General features: G+C 49.5%; 1 protein-coding gene across 3 annotated transcripts; it reads right to left on the minus strand.

Moving 5' to 3' along the window:
- Positions 1 to 6,067: 6,067 nt before the first annotated feature.
- On the minus strand, positions 6,068 to 22,792 carry LOC309864632 (UL16-binding protein 1-like). Of its 3 annotated transcripts, none has more exons than XM_082730301.1 (5): positions 22,288 to 22,792; positions 20,915 to 21,178; positions 20,405 to 20,686; positions 8,380 to 8,511; positions 6,068 to 6,646 (listed from the first exon to the last, which is right to left on the minus strand). In XM_082730301.1, exons 1-4 carry the CDS (start codon positions 22,535 to 22,537, stop codon positions 8,387 to 8,389), a joined length of 921 nt encoding a protein of 306 aa, XP_082586427.1. In that variant the 5' UTR covers positions 22,538 to 22,792; the 3' UTR covers positions 6,068 to 6,646; positions 8,380 to 8,386. The 3 variants fall into 3 exon arrangements, with proteins under 3 accessions (XP_082586427.1, XP_082586428.1, XP_082586426.1); XM_082730302.1 differs by lacking the exons at positions 20,405 to 20,686; positions 20,915 to 21,178; positions 22,288 to 22,792 and adding exons at positions 9,157 to 9,432; positions 9,667 to 9,930; positions 11,027 to 11,550; XM_082730300.1 differs by lacking the exons at positions 20,405 to 20,686; positions 20,915 to 21,178; positions 22,288 to 22,792 and adding exons at positions 9,157 to 9,438; positions 9,667 to 9,930; positions 11,027 to 11,550.
- Positions 22,793 to 23,254: the final 462 nt, after the last annotated feature.

Below are 23,254 nucleotides of genomic sequence, written 5' to 3' on the forward strand. Positions count from 1 at the left end.
ACTCACTTCAGCAGCACAAATACTAAAACTGAAACAATAGAGAGAAGGTTAGCATAGCCCCTGGGCAAGAATGACACGTAAATTCATGAAGAGTTGATATTTTGGGGTCATTGTTGCCATTTTAGTACTTTGTTCTCCCATTCATCTATTCCTCTCTGGACAGAAGGAGAAAATGGGAAAACTCACCTCAAAAAAGAGAACAAGTACTGACTGCCAGGGATCTAATCAGCATGGACATTAGTAAGATGTTGGAACTAGAATTCAGAATAATGATTATAAAGATACTAGCTGGGCTTGAAAAAAGCACAGAAGACACTAGAGAATCCCCCACTGGAGAAAGAAAAGAACTAAAATCTAATCAAAGGGGAAGGGAGCAAAAAACAAAATAAGAGAAATCAGAGAGGGGGACAAACCATAAGAGACTCTTAATCATAGGAGACTGAGGGTTGCTGGAGGGGATGGTGGAGGGGAATGGGGTAACGGGCATTAGGGAGGGCACGTGATGTAATGAGAATCAGGTATTATATGCCGCTGATGAATCCCTAAAACTTGCGACTAAAACTAATAATTCACTATATGTCAATTAACTGAATTTAAATAAAACGTAAAGAAAAAAGAAAATGACATTAAGTTTATGTATAATAGGGTGCCTGGGTGGCTTAGTTATTAAGCGGCTGTCTTCAGCTCAGATCATGATCCCAGGGTACTAAGATCTATCCCCAAATCAGGCTGCCTGCTCGAGCGGAAAGCCTGCTTCTCCCTCTCTCACTCCCCCTGCTTGTGTTCCCTCTCCCGCTGTATCTCTCTCTGTCAAATAAATAAAATCTTTAAAAAATATACATGTGTATATATTTTTTACATATATACACATATATAGGTATATATAATATATACATGTATATTTTTTAAATATTATATTTATATTTTTACATATTTTATATATTAATATTTAAAATATATATGTGTATATATATATATGTGTGTGTGTTTATGTATATAAACATATATATAATTTAAAAAAGAATATCTGTTATGTTCTTGCTCCTGAGAAATGTGCCATAAAGAAGAGTCATGTCCTGTCCAGCTGCAGGAGCTTGAGGAAGTGTCTCTGGGGTTCCCCCCACCCCCCTTGGCTGCTGTGGTTGGGCCGCTCTTTCCCTCGTCAGTCCTCTGCTGAGTTTCCCCTTGCCTGCAGCGGGCAGTGTTCAGACCAGTGACAAAGTAAGACGAATTTTTATAGTTTTAACGAGGTGTGCCCTCCAGAGTGTCCAGAGTGTCCAGAGTGTGGCGTGCTGAAGTCTACTTGTTAAAGTAGATGCTTTCTATGTAACATGCTTTCTATGTTAAAGTAGATGCTTTCTGATGCTATTCCCACTAGAGCTGAAGCTTACAGCACTCCGTGGTGAGTAGACTTGGGGCGTGTGGGGACTGTGCTAGTTCTAGTGGAGGGCCCGTGGCTCTGGTTCGCTGGTGCACTGGCCCTAGGGAAGGAGCACCCGCAGAGCGCAGGGAGTGGGGAGTGGCGTAAGAGGCTCAGGCCTCCACTGTGCTGCTCCGGAAGTCAGTCCCTGCTGATGGGCAGGGGGGTAGCCCACTTCCTCCTCCGAGAGAGGGAAGGTTGCACCTGCCACTGTCTAGGAAGCCCTCACAGAAAGTGAACAATCTCCTCTCATGTGTCCCAGGCAACCCTCAGATCCCTGCCTTCACCCTGTCTGTGTCCAGGCCATCTGCCACCCCCCTCCACTCTACCCGCCCTCCCTCTCAATGCAGTGCACCTGTGCTCTATACCAGGCACACTGGCTGTGTTCCAAATCTACAAACTTTAGGAACGTGGTGTGGCCAGGACCTGTACTGATCCTTTGGGGGAAGGTCTCCTATGCTGGGACTGATGAAGCTTTCGCCCAGAGAGGAAGCCACACCAAGGCAAAGGAGCTTGGAGTTTGGAGTCAAGTGCAGCCAAAACCCAGCCTCAAGGTTAGGGGTGGCCCTCAGGAGGTGTTTCTGCCGCTATGCTAAGGGGCTGGGGGCGGGAACACGATGGTGCCCACTGGCTCTTCTGTACCCTCAGAGTCAAGGCCACCTCTCCCAGATGCACCCTAAGAAGTAAGAACCCTTTTCCCAGTGCGTCCCAGGGGAGCCTCAGATCACACTCTCAGTTCCCAGGCTGGAGCCTGCCAGACTCCACACCAGGCACACTGCAGACTTCTAAAACTCCAGTCTTTGAACTCTGTTGGTTGTTGTGAAAACAATCATCAACCCAACTCGTTTTCCCAGTCAATGGCTTTGAGGAACTGTTTGCCTTGTGGGACCCCCCGTGCGCTCCTCTCTCCCTCTGTCTTCCCCTCCATCACTTCTCTCCATGACCAGGGCCCCGTCCCCGCTGCAGCCCCTGCAGTACCCTTCTCCCCCAAATCACACCTCCGCAACTCCTACTTCCATGATGACATGGCCTCTCTTCTCCCTCTCATTGTGTAGTTTGTTCTGTTCGTCCTCACATCACTGTCTCGGGTGTTCAGAATGCTAGGATGTTTATCCAGCTGTGTTCCAGGGATGAGGGACGCCTTGGGTGCTCCCACTACTCTACCACCTTAGCTCTCCTCTCTAATCTCGTTGTATTTAAAGGACTTGAGGTTGTGTCACAAAAGAGAGAAAGAATCCCCGAGGTTCTCTAATGTCATATAATATATATTTTTTAAACAATGAACAGAATCACTGACAAGTGTCTCACTTTCACTACCAAAGGAGAGGTTGCGCAATACTCTCTTCATACAAAATTCTTGTTTAAGCAGTTAGAAGGCAAACTGTTGGGATTCCAGCAGCTAGCACCAACAGAAAACAGCGTTAATGTTATGAAAGAGTGCAAAGGTGGATTATCATGACCGAGAATGAAGGCAATGAAATGTTCCACCTCCCCCATAATCATGATGATCTGGAGGATTCTTCCTTTGTTCTAGGGATCGAAGCTCCCATTGGTTAAGGTGAACAGCAGATGGTGGAAAGAACACTCCCCAGGAGGGACAGTAGATACAGGAGAGCACATCCTAGGGGCTCCTTGTAGCAACCTCAGCCACTAAAAGACAGATAGGAGCTTGTTCAAGTGGCTGAGGAAATCCTGGGTCAGTCCTACTGTCCCCTAAACCCTCCCCAGTCACTCCCTGTCTCAAAGACCTGTCCTCACTGATGGCCCAGCATCTCCCCACCTCCACAGCTCCCCAACCCCTGGGTCCAGAACCTGAACACACTCTTCCCTCATTAGCACAACAGAGTCAGCTCCAGGCCCCTGACCAAAAAGTGGGGCTCAAGACTAAAACCAGGGGGGAGTCTGGGTGGCTCAGTCCTTGAGCATCTGCTTTCTCCTCGGGTCATGATCCCAGGGTCCTGAAATTGAGCCCTGCATTGGGCTCCCTGCTCAGTGGGAAGTCTGCTTCTCCCTCTCCCACTCCCCCTGTTTGTGTTCCCTCTTTTGCTGTGCCTCTGTCAAATTAATAAATAAAATCTTTTTTTTTTTCAATTTCATTTTTATGTTTAATCAAAGCTTTAAAGATTTGAACAAGGATCTGCCTAATCTCTGGCTGAAAGTACTTCTTTTTTTTTTATTATTTAAATTTTTTTTTTCAGCGTAACAGTATTCATTGTTTTTTGCACCACACCGTGTGCTCCACACAATTTAAAAAAAAAAAAAAAAAAGACTAAAACCAGGAATGAATCATCTGTTCCCTTTAATTAGACCTTGACCCAACCTCTGGATCAGAAGCCATAAAGGAGGGGCTGGGAGCCCTACCCAAAGAAAGGGACCTGAATCCTGGTTTCTGGATCATTGGGGAGACTTTTAGACACAAATCTGTCTTCCCTTGCAGCCTATCCTCACCTTGGTGGCTGAACACAAGATCTGAGTGTGACTGACCTTGTCCTGCCACACCCTTTCTTGGTCCAGTCAGGTGACAGCATCCCATTCCAATAGCAACTCAATGCCCCCTCCCTCCTGAGGGACCTCTGCTCAAGCAGGGACAGTTCATCTGGCTGGGGCTCTGGGCTCTGCAGGAGGCTAGCTGCCAGATGAGAGCACCAGGGCTGAGCCAGGGATCCCAGGTATCCCAGGGGAGCTCTGGCTTTCAGATCTCATCCTGCAGAGTCTCTCCCATGGGCCCTCTGTCTTACCTGCCACCACCCAAGGAGAGTTGTATGTTCTGCCTCCTTGAGGGGGAGCTGTGGGTGGTCCTGGGCTTTGCCCCATCCCAGGAGCACATGGTTTTTATACCAGTGTTAATGGACCTAGGAACTTGGGGAAGCTCAATGATCATCACATTTTTTTTTTTTTAATTTGAGAGAGAGAAGGAGAGAATGATGGGGTAGGGGGGTACAATGCGGTGGGGGGAGCAGGCCGAACCCTGAGCACTAAGCAGGAGGCAGGCAGAGGCCACAAGGGTGGACTTGCTTCTCAGCATCCCGGGATCCTCACCTGAGCAGAAGGCAAATACTTACTGGACTGAGCTACCCAGGTGCCTCAATAATGGCTTCTAATAAAAAAAAATCAGATTTTCTCATATTAGTCAGTAAACAAGATACCATATTTAAACAATAATTGACCTGACTTATGTAAATGTGAAGAGGAATTGGCTTCCAATTTTAGGCTAAATTTGATAAGTAAAAGTTTAATGAAAATTTTAAGCAATGTGACATTAAAGATTTGTCATAATAAAAGATGGTGTGTTTTAAGAAATAGGTCTGGCAGGACTTAGTTAACCTTGGAATTATATGAATATATAATAAGTTTCCTTTTGAATTTTCTGGGTAAGATTCAGTTTCCAATCACTGGCTTTTTTCCCCTTCGTATTCTCTGGTTATATAATACAATATTTCAAGATCGCTGGATAGAATTTGAATTTTTAATATATTAAAGTAATAGACATTTGTGTTTTTAAAAAAAGAACAAATAGGAGCGCCTGGGTGCCTCAGTGGGTTAAGGTCTCTGCCTTCGGCTTGGGTTTATGATCTCAGGGTCCTGGGATGGAGTGTGTCGGACTCGCTGCTCAGCAGGAAGTCTGCTTCTTTTCCTCCTCCCTGCCTGCCTCTCTGCCTACTTGTAATCTGTCAAATGAATAAATAAAATCTTAAAAAAAACAAATATACAGTTCAATAATATTAACTATTGTCACTATGCTGCACATTAATCCCCAGAATTTATGAGTCTCATACCTGCAAGTTTGTACCTTTTACCAGCTTTGTCTATTCCCATTGTCCTTCCAAGTAGAGTTTTCTTGATTTGTGAGATTTTCGATCTTTTCATAGGCTTATTTGCCATGTACTGCAGCTTTGGAGAACCATACTTGTTCCAGTGTATTTATAGGAGCTCTTTATATATTCTGGATACTCATCCTTTGTCCATGATAAAACAATTTTTTATTATTACTATTTTTTATTATGTTATGTTAGTCACCATATAGTACATCATTAGTTTTTGATGTAGTGTTCCATGATTCACTGTATGCATATAACACCCAGTGCTCCACGTGATACGTGCCCTCCTTAATACCCACCACCAGGCTCACCCATGCCCCCACCCTCCCCCTCTAAAACTCTCAGTTTCTCAGAGTCCACAGTCTCCCCCTCCAATTCCTCCCCCTTCGTTTTTCCCTTCCTTCTCCTAATGTTCTCCATGCTATTCCTTATGCTCCACAAGTAAGTGAAACCATATGATAATTGACTTTCTTTGCTTGATTTATTTCACTCAGCATAATCTCCTCCAGTCCCATCTATGTGATGCAAAAGTTGGGTATTCATCCTTTCTGATGGCTGGGTAATATTCCCTTATTTTTATGGACCACATCTTCTTTATCTATTTGCCTGTTGAAGGGCATCTCAACTTTTAGAAGCAGATCTGTTTCCTTCTTGAAGACTCACTGTGCCTGAAGGAGGTGAGTTGGAGGGGAGGAATCAAAAGAGAGTCACTGCTGGAGATGTCTGGTCCGGGGAAATCCAAATCTCATTGCTTCATTTCCAGAATTTTTTCTGCACCCAGAGTGTCAGGATCATGTTTGACACTTACAAATGACTACTTGAGAGGTGGTTTCAGAGAGACTGAATGCCATTTATTTCCATTGCGTTATAGTGTAAACTTCTGAAATAATGTAACCTTTAATATTTTATTTAAATACTTACTTAAAGGATAAATTAAAGTTTAAAGGATAAACTATCATAAATATAATCTTGTTCTATTTAAAAGATCTGAGTCTCAAAAGAAAGAAGCCCTGAGATTCTCTGCTTTCACACAGTATTCTTTCAGCAATGAGCGGCTCGTGATATTGACAAGTGTCTGATTTCCAATACCAAAGGAGAACCTGGGAAATAATCTCTTTGTTCAGAATTCTTGTTCAGGCAGTTAGAAGGCCAAGTCCAGGAATCCCAACAGTTAGCACCAGAACATCAGTGTTAAGAAAAAGATCATCATGACGGAGAATGAAGGCAGGGAAATACTACATCTCCACCATAATCACAATCTCCTGAAGGACTGGAGGATTCCGCTTTTGCCATAGGGATGGAAGGTCCCGTTGGTGGACATGAACAGCAGGTAGAAGGTCACTCACCAGAAGGGAGAGCAGGTGCAGGAGAGCACATCCTCAGGCCCTTCTTTTAGCAACTTCAGCCTCTAAAAGAGAAACAGGAGCTTGTTCCAGTGGCTGAGGAAATCCTGGGTCAGTCCTCCTGGGCTTCTGCCTCCCTAGTTACTGCCTGGCTCAAAGCCCAGCTCACACTGAGGGTTGAGTATCACCCTACACTCCCCCCCGCCCCGACCCTGGGCCACCCAACCCCTGGGTCCAGCAGCCTGACCAAACTCTTCTCTCATTACCACAAAACAGTCAGCCTCAGGCCCTACTCCTGAACACGTAGGCTCAAGACTAAAGCCACCAATGATTCATCTGTTCCCATGACATAGATCCTGGCCCCCCTCTGGTGGGAAGGCCTGAGAGAGTAGCTGGGAGCCCTACCCAGAAAGCCATGGTTCCTGGTCCCTGTAGCCTTGGGGAAGGTTACAGGCAAAGATCCATCTTCCCTTGTCCTCAGCCTCTCCTCATCTTGGTAGCTGAACACAAGGTCTGAGTGTGACTGTCCTTGCCCTGCCACACCCTTTCCTGGTCTGGTCAGGTGACAGCATCCCATTCCAACAGCAATTCAATGCCCCCTCCGGAGGCACTCTTGAGGCACCTCTGCTCAAGGTAGGGGCAGTTTAGCTGGCTGAGGCTCTGGGCTCCATAGGAGGCCAGCTGCCAGGTGAGAGCACCAGGTCTGAGCCAGATATCCCAGGGTACCCTGGATCTCTGGCCTTTGAATCTCATCCTGGACAGTCTCCCATGGGCCCTCTGTCTTAGCTGCCACCACCCAAGCTGAGTTGTGTGGGAGTAGAACCCTGCAAGCCAGGCTTTGATTGGGTGGGCAACAGCCTTCCCACCCCTCTTCTTTGGTTCAGCATGGAGATGCAGCATGGAGAGGTCCCCCATTCCTAGGACACATCACGTGCAGCCACCAGCTGCTCTCTCCCAAACCAGAGTGCTATCCGTGCCCGGTGCTCCTACTGTCTGTACACCACCCCCGACTTGGGCACCTCCCCAGGTGAAAAGCTGGTCTGAGTCAGGCCTGATTTTGTTCAATCCTTTTAGCAAAAACCGGATGTAAAGTTTGGGGTTAGGGGAGGGAGAGCCCTGTGCTTTCCCACCAGCCTTAGCGAGGCGCTATCAGAGCTCAAGGCTAAGCTTGCCCACGTAACTACTACCAAGCAATGTGAGACTCCTTTTACAGGTCAACTCAACTGGGCCAAGGGACACCCCAGTAGCTAGGAAAACGTTCTTTCTGGGTCTGTCTAGAGAGTGTTTCTGGAAGAGATGAGCATTTGAATCAGTAGACTGAGTTAAAAAGACTGTCCTCATCAAATCCACAAGGGCCTGAATGGAACAAATGGAGGAAAGATGACGTTGCCCTCAGTTTGGCTGGGCCATCCTTCTGCTGCCCTCAGCATTCGTCATTAGCACTCCTGGACCTAGTTTTGTTCTTTTTGTTCTTTGGAACAGGACTTACACCGCTGAGGCCCTGATTCTCAGGCGTTCAGGTTTGTGCTGGAACCCCACCACCAGCTTCCCTGTGTCTCCAACTTGCAGACCCCCTAGTCGTGAGCCAATCCCTTGTAATAATTATGTACCTCAACCTTTACATCAGCAGCTCCTGATGAGTCTCTTTCTTGGGAGAAGCTAATATAGTCCAACACATCTGGTCTCATATTCAGGTGAGAAGGTTGAAGCAATAGGACAAGGGCTTGCTATTCACCTTTTTCTGTGCTCACCTCAGGCTATCTGCCTCTCACTTCTGACTCAGTTCTGCCCACAGTACCTGGTACTCATAGGACTATGCCTTGGACGACAAGGAGGATTGAGTGCGTGAGGACCACAAGGAAGACGGAAGCGATCGGCCTGATGGCTGCGCCTTTGAACAGAGCTTCATGCAGTGTTGTGGCTGGTGCTCCTGAAATGGAAACACAATAGTGAGAGTCCTGGTCTGGAGCTCCGAACTGGGGGCATAAGTCTTTAGCTGCTGCTTCCCCAGGTAATCCTACAGCCCAGATGTCCTCCTTCCACCATGTTTGTGGCAGCCACTGTGACCAGTCCTGAGAATGAAAGGGAGGACGGTTCATGCAGATCATACAGCTAATGGGGGAAGCAAGGCTTTCCATATAGATAGTCACTCCTGCTGTGACAGAAGAGGAGGGGATATGTATGGATGGTGACAGAGACATTTGTCAGGAGCTGACATTTCACCTGGCATTGAAGGATTTCAAGAAAGAGAGCAGGGGAGATGAAAAAACACCAATGAGGCTCAGAAAAGGGAACAGTAACAAGTAAATCTCTGGAAACAAAATGAAGCCTTTATGTTGGGGCCAGCAAGAAATCCACAGTGAGAGGACCAAAGGTATGTGCGGTACGGAGAGATGCCAGGATGTGAGACGGGAAAGGAAGGATGCTAGGACATACTAGTGGCCCTTGTACTCCTAAGAACAACTCATCATGTATGCATCATTTACACACACACACACACACACACACACAACACTGTGGAGCAAGTGGAGCCCACCACAAGAGAACCAGCAGTCCACCCAGGATTCTGAGTTACCTGTGGTCTCCTGCATTTCATCCCAGTGCTCCCACACTTGCTGGAGCCAGCTCTGACAGTCTCCGTTGGAGGTCCTCACGAGCAGCATGGTCAGCTCTCTGTCACCATCCAACATGTCCTTAACCTGTTGGCCTCCAGAATGATCCACTGTCCACTTTCTGTTGTTCGGGTCAAAGCGGTAGGTTATCAACTCATTGAAGCGAAACTGCCAGGATGCTCTGGTGTGTCCATCGGCCCCACGCTCACACATGAGCCTCCCCTGCATGGTGAGAGAACCTGTCCCTGCCCCCAGCAGAGAAACAAGTCAGCCTCTGGTCCTGACCAATCCTTTGTCCCACCCACTGTGCACTCCTCAGCTCACTCCCGGCCCTCCTGGTCCTGCTCTGGCCTCCTTGTCTACCCTGGCTGCTGGGCCACATGTGTGGGACCCACTTCGAAGATTTACATGACCACAATAGGTCCCCGGCCCTGACAAAGTGTTCTCCTTCTGCCCTGGGCCTTCAGACTTACCGCTCTTAGTGAAATTCTCTGCTTTGATGTCCAGCAGTTTCTTTCTGAGCTCTTCCACCAGGAGTTTCACAGTTTCCTCCTGTTGCTGCCAAAATGATCTGTCCTTCAGCTTCCTCCCCCAAGGATCAATGGGTTTGAACTCCTTGGTCTGACAGTCATAGGAAAGAAATGTTTCGCCATTGATCTGGCCTTGAACCTCACACCATGGTTGTCCAGGCCTGGCCTGAGATGTGATGAAGAAATGGTAGGAAAGCGAGAGAGCATCTGTGAAGGGAAAACACAGGTGGTGGTTGGGGCTGGAAGAAAAGGAAAGCAGGCACCCCTCTGCCATCCAGGTGACAGCACTAGAATGTGGGCAAGACAGAGCAAGATCTGTCCCTGCACAGCAGCTCCCCTAGCCTTGGAGGCTGGCGATCTTCCCTTGTTGGGATAGGATCAGGATGTCCCTGCCTGGCAGGAGGCCACATAGCCCCAGATAGGAACCCACGCCTACCATGCCAACCCCTGCCTCAGTTCCTCTACCCAGTCCAGGGACACGCCAGCCTGGCCATAGCACAGGAGGCCTGCATGTTTGAGGACTGTCAGGATGCAGGCCGGTGCCCCCTAGGAAGATGAAGGGCAGGGGCGGGGCTGCACCGGAGGAGCTGGGCAGGGTGGGGGCAGGGTGATAGAGACTCCAAAGCCAGACAAGGGAGAGTTCAGGATCATGGGTCCTGGATTCAGCAAGGCCCTGGAGATGGCGCTAATGTGCTCCAAGGCCGGGTGCCGGTAAAGTGAAGACAGGCCTGTCCCGCGCTGCACTGACTCGATTATCAAGAGTTTCCCGAGCAGAGAGGAGAGGAAGGGATTCCCAGGCTCAGAGAAGTGCATAAGTGAGAATGACCTAGAAATAGGAGCCAAACAAACAGAAGAAACTCCGCAAACAAACAAACCAAAAACCGCAAAGAGGTCCACAAAATACATCGATGGGGAGCGCTGGAGCAGCGGGGATGGAGACGCACGGAGAAGTTGCGTCAGTGGCAGAGTCGCGCGGTTGTGTGGGGTCCAGGCCCTGCGCGATCGCCCCGTCCTGCACATAGCCCGGGACTCTGGGACTGGGTACCCCCTCACAAGGAGGCAGGTGGGGCCTGGGGCCGACCGCAGGCTCCCCACCGCAGCCTCTCCCCACCTACTCCCCCGCTCCGCGCGCCCGGAGCCTGGCAGTCCGTGGTGGCCCAGGTCCACTCTTTTCCGACCCGCAGGGCGACAAAGTCCCGGCGGACTCCGCGGAGCGGGGAAGGAGCCCGTCGCGGGGACCTGAGGGGGGGCGGGGCATCGGCGGCCCCAGACGGCGACCAGGGTCCGAGGCCCGGGGACTCACCTCCGCCGCGTGTCGCGCCCACGCCCAACCCCGAGGGCGCCGCCGCGATCGCAGGCAGCAGCAGCAGCAGCAGGAGAAACACGAGCGGCAAGCGCTCCCTGAACTTGGTGGCGGCCATGGGTCCCATCGCGGCCCCGAGCCGGGGGGAGTCCCAGGCGAGGCGCCGAGTGGCTTCTGAAGGAACCCGCGGGCCGGGAGGCAGAACGTGCTTGCTGTGGCCGGGCCGGGGCTGCGCGAGAGGGCACCTGTCTCTCATCCGAGCGGGACTGGACCTCTGTCCGGGTGAAACCGCGCAGTGTCGCCCAACTTTCCCTTCTCACACTTGAGGCAGAGGCGAGAGAACTCGAGCAGACGGAGGCGGGAGAGGCAGACGAAGCGGCCGAGGACAGAGCAGAGTCTCCGCTGACGGAACTGCTGAGCGAAGGTGCCCGTCGGAAGCGGCGGCAGATTCAATGGACGTGGGGCTGCTGGAACCGCCTGGGCCCAGATCTCTGGAAGGGGGCGGGGCGAGGGAGGCGCGCCACCCTCGCGCGGGGACGGGCGCTGGCCGGGCGGACTGGGAGGGGCACCCGCGGACTGGGAGGGACCAGCGCCAGCCAATCCGGCCAGGAACATATTTGAGAAGCGAAAACCACAAGACCACTGCGTGTGCTATGACAAGTTCACTGGTTTTCGTTTGCTCAGGTACCACTAGGTTCCCTTCCCTCCACCTTTTATAAGAATCAAATTTGGTGAGATATAATTTACAAGCAATCCTCCCCTTCTTTGTGAAGGCAGGTAGCTTCAAGCCCCTTATCTTTGGAAGTGTAGGAGAAGCATAGGGCTATCTGGCCAGACTCTAACGCACGTTCTCAGGCTCTGGAAGAGGAATGCTATTACTCCAGCTACGCATCCTAAGCAAACCATAAATTCGACAGAGAATCCTATTTCCAAGCACTACTATCTTCAGGTATGCAGGGGGGGGGGGGTTGATTTTTTTTTTTTTTTTCAGTGACCACACTTTAGCTCTAAACAAAGTGAGTGTTGGAGCTGGAGTACATCACTTTCACTCACGATCATTTTCCTATTGTATGAATTACATAAAATCAGCCACATAATGCTAGACTTGTTATAAGTATGATAGATAATAAAGTAGCCCATCCCCTTTAGTCATTAGAAACACTTAGGTTGTAAACAACAGCACATGGAGAAACCGAACTCAGCTAACTTAAACAGATATGACCAGATATGTGTAGGGCTCTAACAGTAGCTTGAGGAACTGTTCCACCTTAAATTTTTATTTATTTATTCACGGAGCACTGATTCATCTACTTTTGGTTTCCTTTAACAGAGGAGCTCAAGATAGCATGTCCTATGTCAATCTGGAAAATTTACTATGAGAAGTCACGTGTTTCTAAAAATTATGAAAAGCATTTATAAATCTGCCAATCCCCTAGGAATGCAAGGATAAGAGACAGTTCTCTACTGTTTACCTCTCAATTTTCGCCAGAAATTTAGGTTTTTAAGGATTGAGAATTCTCGTATAGAAGCGTAGTGAATAATTGTTTATAGTTTAAAATACATTTAAAGAATATAAACCATGTGAATTGTAGTAATACATTGCCTGTTGAGGCAAAATCACTAATTTTGTTTTCTTTTTCCTAGTTTTTTAAATTTAGATTCAATTGGATGACATAGAATGTATTCCTAGTTTCTGAGGCAGAGGTCAGCTATTCTTGTCTCACACACCACGTAGCCCCTCCCCAACAGTGTCCACCACCTAGTATGTCCATCCCGCTCCCCCACCCCCACCAGTAACCCACAGGTTCTTTTCTGTGATTAAGAGTCTCTTATGGTTTGTCTCCCTCTGGTTTGTCTTCTTTGATTTTTCCCTCCCTTCTCCCATGATCCTCTGTTTTGTTTCTTTTTTTTTTTTGTAAGATTTTCTTTATTTATTTGACAGACAGAGATCACAAGTAGGCAGAGAGGCAGGCAGAGAGAGAGGAGGAAACAGGCTCCCTGCTGAGCAGAGAGCCCGATGTGGGACTGGATCCCAGGACCCTGAGATCATGACCTGAGCCTAAGGCAGAGGCTTAACCCACTGAGCCACCCAGGCGCCCCCTCTGTTTTGTTTCTTAAGTTCCACATATGAGTAAGACCATATGATACTTGTCTTCGCTGACTGACTTGCTTCGCTTAGCAGAATACCCTCTAGTTGGAATGCTTGTTGTTGCAAATGTCAAGATTTCATTTTTCTGATGGCTGAGTATATTACCACATCTTCATTATCCATTCATCTGTCGATGGACATCTGGGCTCTTTCCACAGTTTGGCTATTGTGGACATTGCTGCCATAAACACTGGTGTGCATTCGCCCCTTTGGTTCACTACATTTGTATCTTTAGGGTGAATACCCAGTAGTGTGGTTGCTGGGTCGTAGGGTAGCTCTATTTTAAACTTTTTGAGGAACCTCCATGCTGTTTTCCAGTGCGGTTGCAATAACTTGTATTCCCACTAACAGTGTGGGAGGGTTCCCCTTTCTCCGCATCCTCACCAGCATCTGTCCTTTCCTGACTTGTTAATTTTAGGCATTCTGACTGGTGTGAGGTGGTATCTCATGGTGGTTCTGATTTGTATATCCTTAATGCCGAGCAAGGTTGAGCATTTTTGCATGTGTCTATTGGCCATATGGATGTCTTCTCTGGAGACATGTCTGTTCATGTCTTCTGCTCCTTTCTTGATTGGATGGTTTGTTCTTGGCTGTTGAGTCTGAGAAGTTTTTTATAGATTTTGGATACTAGCCCCTTTTCTGTCATTTGCAAAATCTTTTTCCATTCTGTAGTGGTCTTGTGGTTTTGTTGACTGATCTTTTGCTATCCAAAAGCTTTTTATTGGGGTGCCTGGGTGGCTTAGTTAGTTAACTGTCTGCCTTCTGCTCAGGTAATAATCCAAGGGTCCTGGGATGGAGGTCTGCATAGGACTCCCTGCTCGGCAGGAAGTCTGCCCTTCCCTCTCCCTCTGCCCCTCCACCCTGCTCATGCTCTCTCTCTCTCTGACATAAATAAATAAAATCTTTAAAACAACAACAACAAGACCTAGAGGTTTTTTCCTTGATGACGCCCCAGTAGATCATATTTGCCTTTGTTTCCCTTGCCTTTGGAGACATGTCTTACAAGAAGGTGTTGTGGACGTGCTCATAGAGGTAGCTGCCTATGTTCTCCTCTAGGATTTTGATGGATTCCTGTCTCACATTTAGGTCTTTCATCCATTTTGAGTCTGTTTGGGGGTAGGGTGTTAGAAAATGGCCCAGTTTCATTCCTCTTCATGTCGCTGTCCAATATTCCCAGAACCATTTGTTGAAGAGACTGCCTTTATTTTTTTTTCTTTTTTCTTTCTTTCTTTCTTTCTTTTTTTTTTTTTTTTTTTTTGCCATAGGATATTCTTTCTGCTTTGTCAAGGATGAGTTGACCATAGAGTCAAGGGGCCATTTCTGGCCTCTCCGTTCTGTTCCATTGATCTGTGTGTCTGTTTTAGGGCAGTACCATACTCTGTTGAGGATTATAGCTTTGTCCTAGAGGCTGAAGTCCAGAATATTGTGATGCCACCAGCTTTAATTTTCTTTGTCAACATTCCTTTGGCTGTTTGGAGTCTTTCCTGGGTTCCATACATATTTTAGGATTACTTCTTCCAGCTCTCTGAAAAAAGCTGATCGTATTTTCATAGGGACTGCTTTGAATGTGTAGATGACTCTAGGTAGCATAGACACTTAACAATATTTGTTCTTGCAACCCATGAGCATGCAACGTTTTTCCATTTCTTTGCGTCTTCCTCAGTTTCTCTCGTGCGTGTTCTATAGTTTTCTATAGTTCTATAGTTTGCTTCTTTGGTTAGGCTTATTCCTATGTATCTTAGGGTTTTATGTGCAATTGTAAACAAGATCAACTTTTTGATTTCTCCTTCTTTGGTCTCATTATTAGTGTACAGAAATGCAACGGATTTCTATGCCTTGATTTTATAACCTGCTGGTTTGCTGAGTTCCTGTATGAGTGCTATCAATTTTGGGGTGGAGTCTTTTGGGCTTTCCGTACAGAGTATCATGTCATCTGTGAAGAGTAAGAGTTTGACTTGTTCTTTGTTGAGTCAGACGCCTTTTCTTTCCTTTGGTTGTCATTTGCTGAGGCGAGGCATTCTAGTTCTCTGTTGAACAACAGTGGTGAGAGTGGATATCCCTGTCTTGTTCTTGACCTTAGGGGAAAAGCTCTCAGTTTTTGCCCATTGATATGATATTCACTGTGGCCTTTCCATATATGGCTCTTGTGGTATTGAGGTATGTTCCCACTATCCCTACACTGTGAAGAGTTTTCATCAAGAAAAGATGCTGTACCCTGTGAAATGCTTTTTTCTGTATCTACTGAGAGGATTATATGGTTCTTGTTCTTACTTTTTGAGGTAGTTTATACATTGATTGGTGTGTGCATGTTGGACCACCCCTGTATCCCAGGAGTAACAACCACTTGGTCATGGTGAATAATCCTTCTAATGTGCTATTGGATCCTATTGGCTAATCACTGTCACACTGATGTCCTCTCAGTTTTCATGATGACCCCTAATCCTAAATTTTAGGATATATTTTCCTCACATGAGGATATTCCCCTGGATCACCACAGGATCATCTCTTAGAAGGTCGCATGGTACCTGAGGGCCTCCTAGTCCTCAGACTCTGCTTCAAGTTGTTCCAGCAATGCCCTATAAGGTCAAAGAGATTGATGGACTTGGGCATTTTCCATTTCCTGGATGGGCTGAAGATGAGGGTTAGAGTGTTTGATTTGCCTTTTTCGTTGGTTTAATTTTTAAATGTTGGTGGAGAGATTTAGTTGTAGGAGTCTACGGGGACTGTATGTTGTCTAGAAGTTCTCAATATATATGGAAGAGCTTTGTTCAGCTGGTGTTTTGACCGAACTTTGTGTTGTTTTTTTTTTTACAGGGTTCAGATTATTTAGTCTTAAGAAGAACAGAAATCTGGGACGCCTGGGTGGCTCAGTTGGTTGAGCAGCTGCCTTCGGCTCAGGTCATGATCCCAGCGTCCTGGGATCAAGTCCCGCGTTGGGCTCCTTGCTCAGCAGGGAGCCTGCTTCTCCCTCTGCCTCTGCCTGCCATTCTGTCTGCCTGTGCTCGCTCTCTCCCCCTCTCTCTCTCTGATAAATAAATAAATAAATAAAAATCTTTAAAAAAAAAAGAAGAAGAAGAAGAAGAAGAAGAAGAAGAAGAAGAAACAGAAATCTCCTAACACATTGTATATATTGTACCTCAGTTGGATATCATAGGGCTAATTTTTTGCTATGCCACATAGCACTGCAGTAAAAAACATCCTACATCTCAATTGCTTTTCGGTCCTCATGTGTTTCTAGGCTTGAATTAACACTGCGATTGCCATGAAGTAGGGTGAATACACCAACCGCTGTCTGGATAGAGGGAAATATAGGGCGAGTGAGTGATTTCATTATACTCCTACCAACCCATAAGAGAATCCTTCTTATTCCATTTCCTGTCCACCACTTGCTATAGCTCTCTTTAACATTTTGTCAGTGTGAGGCATGTATAAAGCAAGCCCGTTGTTCTTCGTGTTATCTTGACTACTTGGGATGTGTTCAGTGACTTCATAGGCTGATTTACTGTCTGTGACTTGCTCTAAGCATTTTCACAGGTCTTAGGAGAGCCAGACTTACACATATTTATTTGCAGGAGCGCTTTATGTTCTGGATACTGATCCTTTGCTCATGAGGGACTAAATCACCTTTTACTTTTCTTTTTTTTTTTTTAAGATTTTTATTTATTTATTTGAAAGACAGAGAGAGATCACAAGTAGGCAGAGAGGCAGGCAGAGGGAGGGGGAAGCAGGCTCCCCGCTGAGCAGAGAGCCCAATGTGGGGCTCCATCCCAGGACCCTGAGATCATGACCTGAGCCGAAGGCAGAGGCCTAAACCACTGAGCCACCCAGGTGCCCCCTAAATCACCTTTTAGAAGCAGATCTGTTTCTGCTGTGAAGACTCACCATGCTCTGAAGGACGTGAGTCAGTGGGGAGAGATGACAGGGGAGACAGGGCTGTGGTGGGGGATCCGGGAAACTGAGAAAGATTCTCGACTGCTTCATTCCCAGAACATTTGTTTGCACCTGGCCTGTCAGGATCGTGTCTGAGACTGACAGATGGCTGCTTGAAAGTGGATTTCTGAGCAATCCTTCAATTCTCTATCTCCCCAACAGATCTAGCAGATTCACCGCTTTTATTCACCCCACACGGTGGAGGAAGAACAAAATTCCATGAGTTCTCTTGGGATGTAGAACAAAGCCCAGGGGCACCTGTGTGGTTCAGCCAGTTAAGTGTCTGCCTTCAGCTGAGGTCATGATCCCAGGGTCCTAGAATCAATCCTCCTGCTGGGCTCGCAGCTCAGAGGGGACCCCACTTGTCCAACTCCCTCTGCCCCTCTCCCCTACACACGCTTTCTCTCTCTCCTGCCCCCTTTCTCTCTCAAATAAATAAAAATCTTTTTACTACTAAAAAAAAAAAATTAAGAATTCCAGGGGTGTCGAGAGCAGCTTAGTCAGTTAAGCATCTGCCTTTACCTCAGGTCAGGTTCCCAGGGTTCTGGAATGGAGCCCCACAACCTGCTCAGCTGGGAGTCTGCTCTTCCTTCTCCCTCTGCCCCTCCCCCAGCTTGTGCTCACTCCCTCTCCCCCTCTCTCTCCCTCTCAAATAAATAATATCTTGGAAAAAACAGAAAAAAATAATTTAAAAATTCCAAATTAACTATATATTTTTATAGTAGAGACAATATTTATTTAAATATATGTACCTGGGCATAATTTACTGAGGAAAATAATCACACATACGTCATTCTGTTTAAAAGTCCATGAGCTTCCTTCTCAGTACATAGAACAAATTCCCTGAGGTTCTATAACTTCAAACAATATCTTCTTGGTGATATTGTCTGCAAGGACATGGTTATCTTACAGAGAAAAATCCAATAGTGCACAACCAAAGGACAAGATGGAAAACGTTCTCTTCATTGAGAGTCCCGGTCAAGTACTTAAAACACTTATGTGCAAGAGTCCCATCACTTAGCACCAACAGAAAATGGCATAGAATATGCCAGTGGAAAGTGCTCAACAGAAGAGCCACCAAATGCAAGAAGGGGTATGAGAGGTTCGTGGTCCTGCACCCCGTGGTTGGACTGAGGTCTCTGGATCTGTAAACTTGAAAATGCTGGCGGTCGTCTAATGATGAACAGCAGCTCATCCAAGGGCAGCTGGCCCAGAGGCAGAGTCGCTGAGCTGGCCCCACTCTCAGGGGTTTCTTGGTGGACTTGGCAGCCTATGAAAAGAACAGTTGTTTGTCTTTGTGTCAGAGGAAATCCTGGGTCTCTTGTCCTGGAGCTGCCCTTCACCAGCACTCCCCACACCAGAGCCCTGCCCTTGTCCAGGGACATGCTTTTCCCCCCAGGCATGAGCCCAGCCCTGGGCCCAGCCACCTTTACAAACCTCCTTCCACCTGAACCAAGTCACTGAGTCAGCCCCAGACCCTGTTTCCAACAGTCTGGGCTCAGGACCAAAGTGAGTAAGAAACCAACATGCTCACGTGACTCAGGTTCCAATTCTCCCTCCATGGCAGGTCATAAGGATCTGCTGGGGGATCTGACCGAAGACAGGGGCCTGCAGTGGACACCTCTAACCTTAGGGAACACTGTGGGCAAAGGGGCTTCTTTTCCCTTCCCTGCCAGCCTCCTGGCGAGCAGCACAAAGAGCTCTTAGTCTGATGGCCCCTTCCCCCATCCCATCCATTCTTGGTCTGGCTCAGCTGGGAGCTCACAGGGGAGCTCAGTTAGCCCACCTCCCAGGTCAGCCCTACCCAAATCAGGGGCTGCTCAGTGGCTCAGGATCTGAGGTCTGCAGGAAGCTAGCTGCCGGAATGGCACCAGCCTCAGCCAGGATTCCCACTGTTGCACGGAGAACTGGCCTCCTTCTAGTCCTGCCATGCACGGTCTCTACTGGGCACTTGCTGCCTCACATGCAGAGACACAAGCCATGTTCTGGGGAACCACGGCACGACTGTCTAGCCCTTTAAGTTGGTCTGCAGAGGCCTTCCCACTCCGGCTTCTTGGGATTAGACCCTGGCCCCTTGTCCTTATAACTGCCCAGATGGGGTCCCCTTCTCCTTGAGATGTCTCATGGAGCTGCCATGCTGCTCTCTCTCAAAGGGGAGGACGGCCCATGCTGTGTGTCCCCGCTGTCCCCACACCGCCCACCCTGGGCCCAATTTGACTCTCTCCAATGGAGTACCGGGTAGGAGCCAGGCCTGACTTCCCTCAATCTCTTTAGCACTGACAGGCCTTAAGCAGTGGTGTGGGCCCCTCCCCTTTCCCAGTGGCCTTAACAGTGAGGGAGGCCATATCAGAGCTCAGAGCCGAGCTTGCCCAAGTTGTTGCCAGCACGTGGTATGAGATCTCATTCATCTGGTTCCACGGACCTGTGAGAAGGTTCAGGCAGTGGGCAGGGGTGAGGCTGGGAACTCACCGACCCCTGTGCTCATACCAGGCCATCTACTTCTCCCTTCCCTCTCAATCTGCTCTCACTACCTGTCCATCTAATAGTCTCCAACAGGGAAGCCAAGTATGACCACACAGCTGAAGAGCAGGGGGAAGATCCAGGTGCCGGGTCTGATGGCGTTGGCCCTGCCGGAGGCCGTGTCTTGTCGCATGGTTGGTGGCACTGAAATGAAAACACAAAGATCAGAGCCCCAGTTGGGACCCCAAACTGGGGGAAGCTTCCTCAGCTCCTGCTGGCCCAGGCCCATCGTACCAGGCAGACGGTGTCTATCACTGTCCTTGTGGCAGCTGCTGTGACCAGTTCTCATGTTGGCCAGGAGGGAGGGGATGTTCTCTGTCCCCTAGGGGCAATTGGGGAAGCAGGGTTTACAATGTAAGTAGTCACTCCTGCTGTAACACAAAGGAGGTGAAGCAGGACAAGGATGGTGACAACCACATTCCCGCTGGCACTGAAGGATTTCCAGCAATATGCCAGGTGACACAGAAAAGACGATGATTCTCAGAACAAGGAACATAGGACCATCTCTGGAAACAGACTGATGCTCCCCTGTTTGCACCAGCAAGAAATCCAAGAAATACCCAAGCACAAAGGTACGTGCAGCCAGGAAGTGATTCCAGGAGGTGAGAAGGGAAAGGAAGGATGCTAGAACATTCCAGTGACCATTATTATACCAAGAAGAATTTGCCATGGATGGACGAATTTCTCTCTCTTCCCTCAGACACACACATACACCATACTGTGGGGCAGGCGGAGCTCATCTCAGGAGAACCAGCCATCCTCCCAGTATTCTGAGTTACCTGTGGTCTCCTGGGTTTCATCCCAGTGCTCCCACACTTGCTGGAGCCAGCTCTGACAGTCTCCGTTGGAGGTCCTCACGAGCAGCATGGTCAGCTCTCTGTCACCATCCAACATGTCCTTAACCTGTTGGCCTCCAGAATGATCCACTGTCCACTTTCTGTTGTTCGGGTCAAAGCGGTAGGTTATCGGCTCATTGAAGCAAAACTGCCAGGATGCTCTGGTGTGTCCATCGGCCCCACGCTCACACATGAGCCTGCCCTGCATGGTGAGAGAACCTGTCCCTGCCCCCAGCAGAGAAACAAGTCAGCCTCTGGTCCTGACCAATCCTTTGTCCCACCCACTGTGCACTCCTCAGCTCACTCCCGGCCCTCCTGGTCCTGCTCTGGCCTCCTTGTCTACCCTGGCTGCTGGGCCACATGTGTGGGACCCACTTCGAAGATTTACATGACCACAATAGGTCCCCGGCCCTGACAAAGTGTTCTCCTTCTGCCCTGGGCCTTCAGACTTACCGCTCTTAGTGAAATTCTCTGCTTTGATGTCCAGCAGTTTCTTTCTGAGCTCTTCCACCAGGAGTTTCACAGTTTCCTCCTTTTGCTGCCAAAATGATCTGTCCTTCAGCTTCCTCCCCCAAGGATCAATGGGTTTGAACTGCTTGGTCTGACAGTCATAGAAAAGAAATGTTTTGCCATTGATCTGGCCTTGAACCTCACACCACGGTTGTCCAGGCTTGGCCTGAGATGTGATGAAGTAATGGCAGGAAATCGAGAGAGCATCTGTGAAGGGAAAACACAGGTGGTGGTTGGGGCTGGAAAAAAGAGCAGCAGGCACCCCTCTGCCATCCAGGTGACAGCACTAGAATGTGGGCAAGACAGAGCAAGATCTGTCCCTGCACAGCAGCGCCCCTAGCCTTGGAGGCTGGCGATCTTCCCTTGTTGGGATAGGATCAGGATACCCATGCCTGGCAGGAGGCCACATAGCCCCAGATAGGAACCCACGCCTACCATGCCAACCCCTGCCTCAGTTCCTCTACCCAGTCCAGGGACACGCCAGCCTGGCCATAGGACAGGAGGCCTACATGTTTGAGGACTGTCAGGATGCAGGCCAGTGTCCGGTGGAAAGATGAAGGGCAGGGGCGGGGCTGCACCGGAGGAGCTGGGCAGGGTGGGGGCAGGGTGGGGGCAGGGTGAGGAGAGACTCCTAAAGCCAGAACAGGGAGAGTTGAGGATCATGAGTCGCAGGATTCAGCAAGGCCCTGGAGATGGTGCCAATGTGCTTCAAGGATGCGTGCCGGTAAAGTGAAGACAGGCCTGTCCCGCGCTGCACTGACTCGATTATCAAGAGTTTCCCGAGCAGAGAGGAGAGGAAGGGATTCCCAGGCTCAGAGAAGTGCATAAGTGAGAATGACCTAGAAATAGGAGCCAAACAAACAGAAGAAACTCCGCAAACAAACAAACCAAAAAACCGCAAAGAGGTCCACAAAATACATCGATGGGGAGCGCTGGAGGAGCGGGGATGGTGACGCACGGAGAAGTTGCGTCAGTGGCAGAGTCGCGCGGTTGTGTGGGGTCCAGGCCCTGCGCGATCGCCCCGTCCTGCACATAGCCCGGGACTCTGGGACTGGGTACCCCCTCACAAGGAGGCAGGTGGGGCCTGGGGCCGACCGCAGGCTCCCCACCGCAGCCTCTCCCCACCTACTCCCCCGCTCCGCGCGCCCGGAGCCTGGCAGTCCGTGGTGGCCCAGGTCCACTCTTTTCCGACCCGCAGGGCGACAAAGTCCCGGCGGACTCCGCGGAGCGGGGAAGGAGCCCGTCGCGGGGACCTGAGGGGGGCGGGGCATCGGCGGCCCCAGACGGCGACCAGGGTCCGAGGCCCGGGGACTCACCTCCGCCGCGTGTCGCGCCCACGCCCAACCCCGAGGGCGCCGCCGCGATCGCAGGCAGCAGCAGCAGAAGAAACAGGAGCGGCAAGCGCTCCCTGAACTTGGTGGCGGCCCTGGGTCCCATCGCGGCCCCGAGCCGGGGGGAGTCCCAGGCGAGGCGCCGAGTGGCTTCTGAAGGAACCCGCGGGCCGGGAGGCAGAACGTGCTTGCTGTGGCCGGGCCGGGGCTGCGCGAGAGGGCACCTGTCTCTCATCCGAGCGGGACTGGACCTCTGTCCGGGTGAAACCGCGCAGTGTCGCCCAACTTTCCCTTCTCACACTTGAGGCAGAGGCGAGAGAACTCGAGCAGACGGAGGCGGGAGAGGCAGACGAAGCGGCCGAGGACAGAGCAGAGTCTCCGCTGACGGAACTGCTGAGCGAAGGTGCCCGTCGGAAGCGGCGGCAGATTCAATGGACGTGGGGCTGCTGGAACCGCCTGGGCCCAGATCTCTGGAAGGGGGCGGGGCGAGGGAGGCGCGCCACCCTCGCGCGGGGACCGGCGCTGGCCCGGCGGACTGGGAGGGGCACCCGCGGACTGGGAGGGACCAACGCCAGCCAATCCGGCCAGGAACCTTTTTGTGAAGCGAAAACCACAAGACCACTGCGTGTGATATGACAAGTTCACTGGTTTTCGTTTGCTCAGGTACCACTAGGTTCCCTTCCCTCCACCTTTTATGAGAATCAAATTTGGTGAGATATAATTTACAAGCAATCCTCCCCTTCTTTGTGAAGGCAGGTAGCTTCAAGCCCCTTATCTTTGGAAGTGTAGGAGAAGCATAGGGCTATCTGGCCAGACTCTAACGCACGTTCTCAGGCTCTGGAAGAGGAATGCTATTACTCCAGCTACGCATCCTAAGCAAACCATAAATTCGACAGAGAATCCTATTTCCAAGCACTACTATCTTCAGGTATGCGGGGGGGGGGGGGTTGAT

This window comes from Mustela nivalis, assembly GCF_964662115.1.
Source record: "Mustela nivalis genome assembly, chromosome: 5".
Classification (NCBI taxonomy): domain Eukaryota; kingdom Metazoa; phylum Chordata; class Mammalia; order Carnivora; family Mustelidae; genus Mustela; species Mustela nivalis.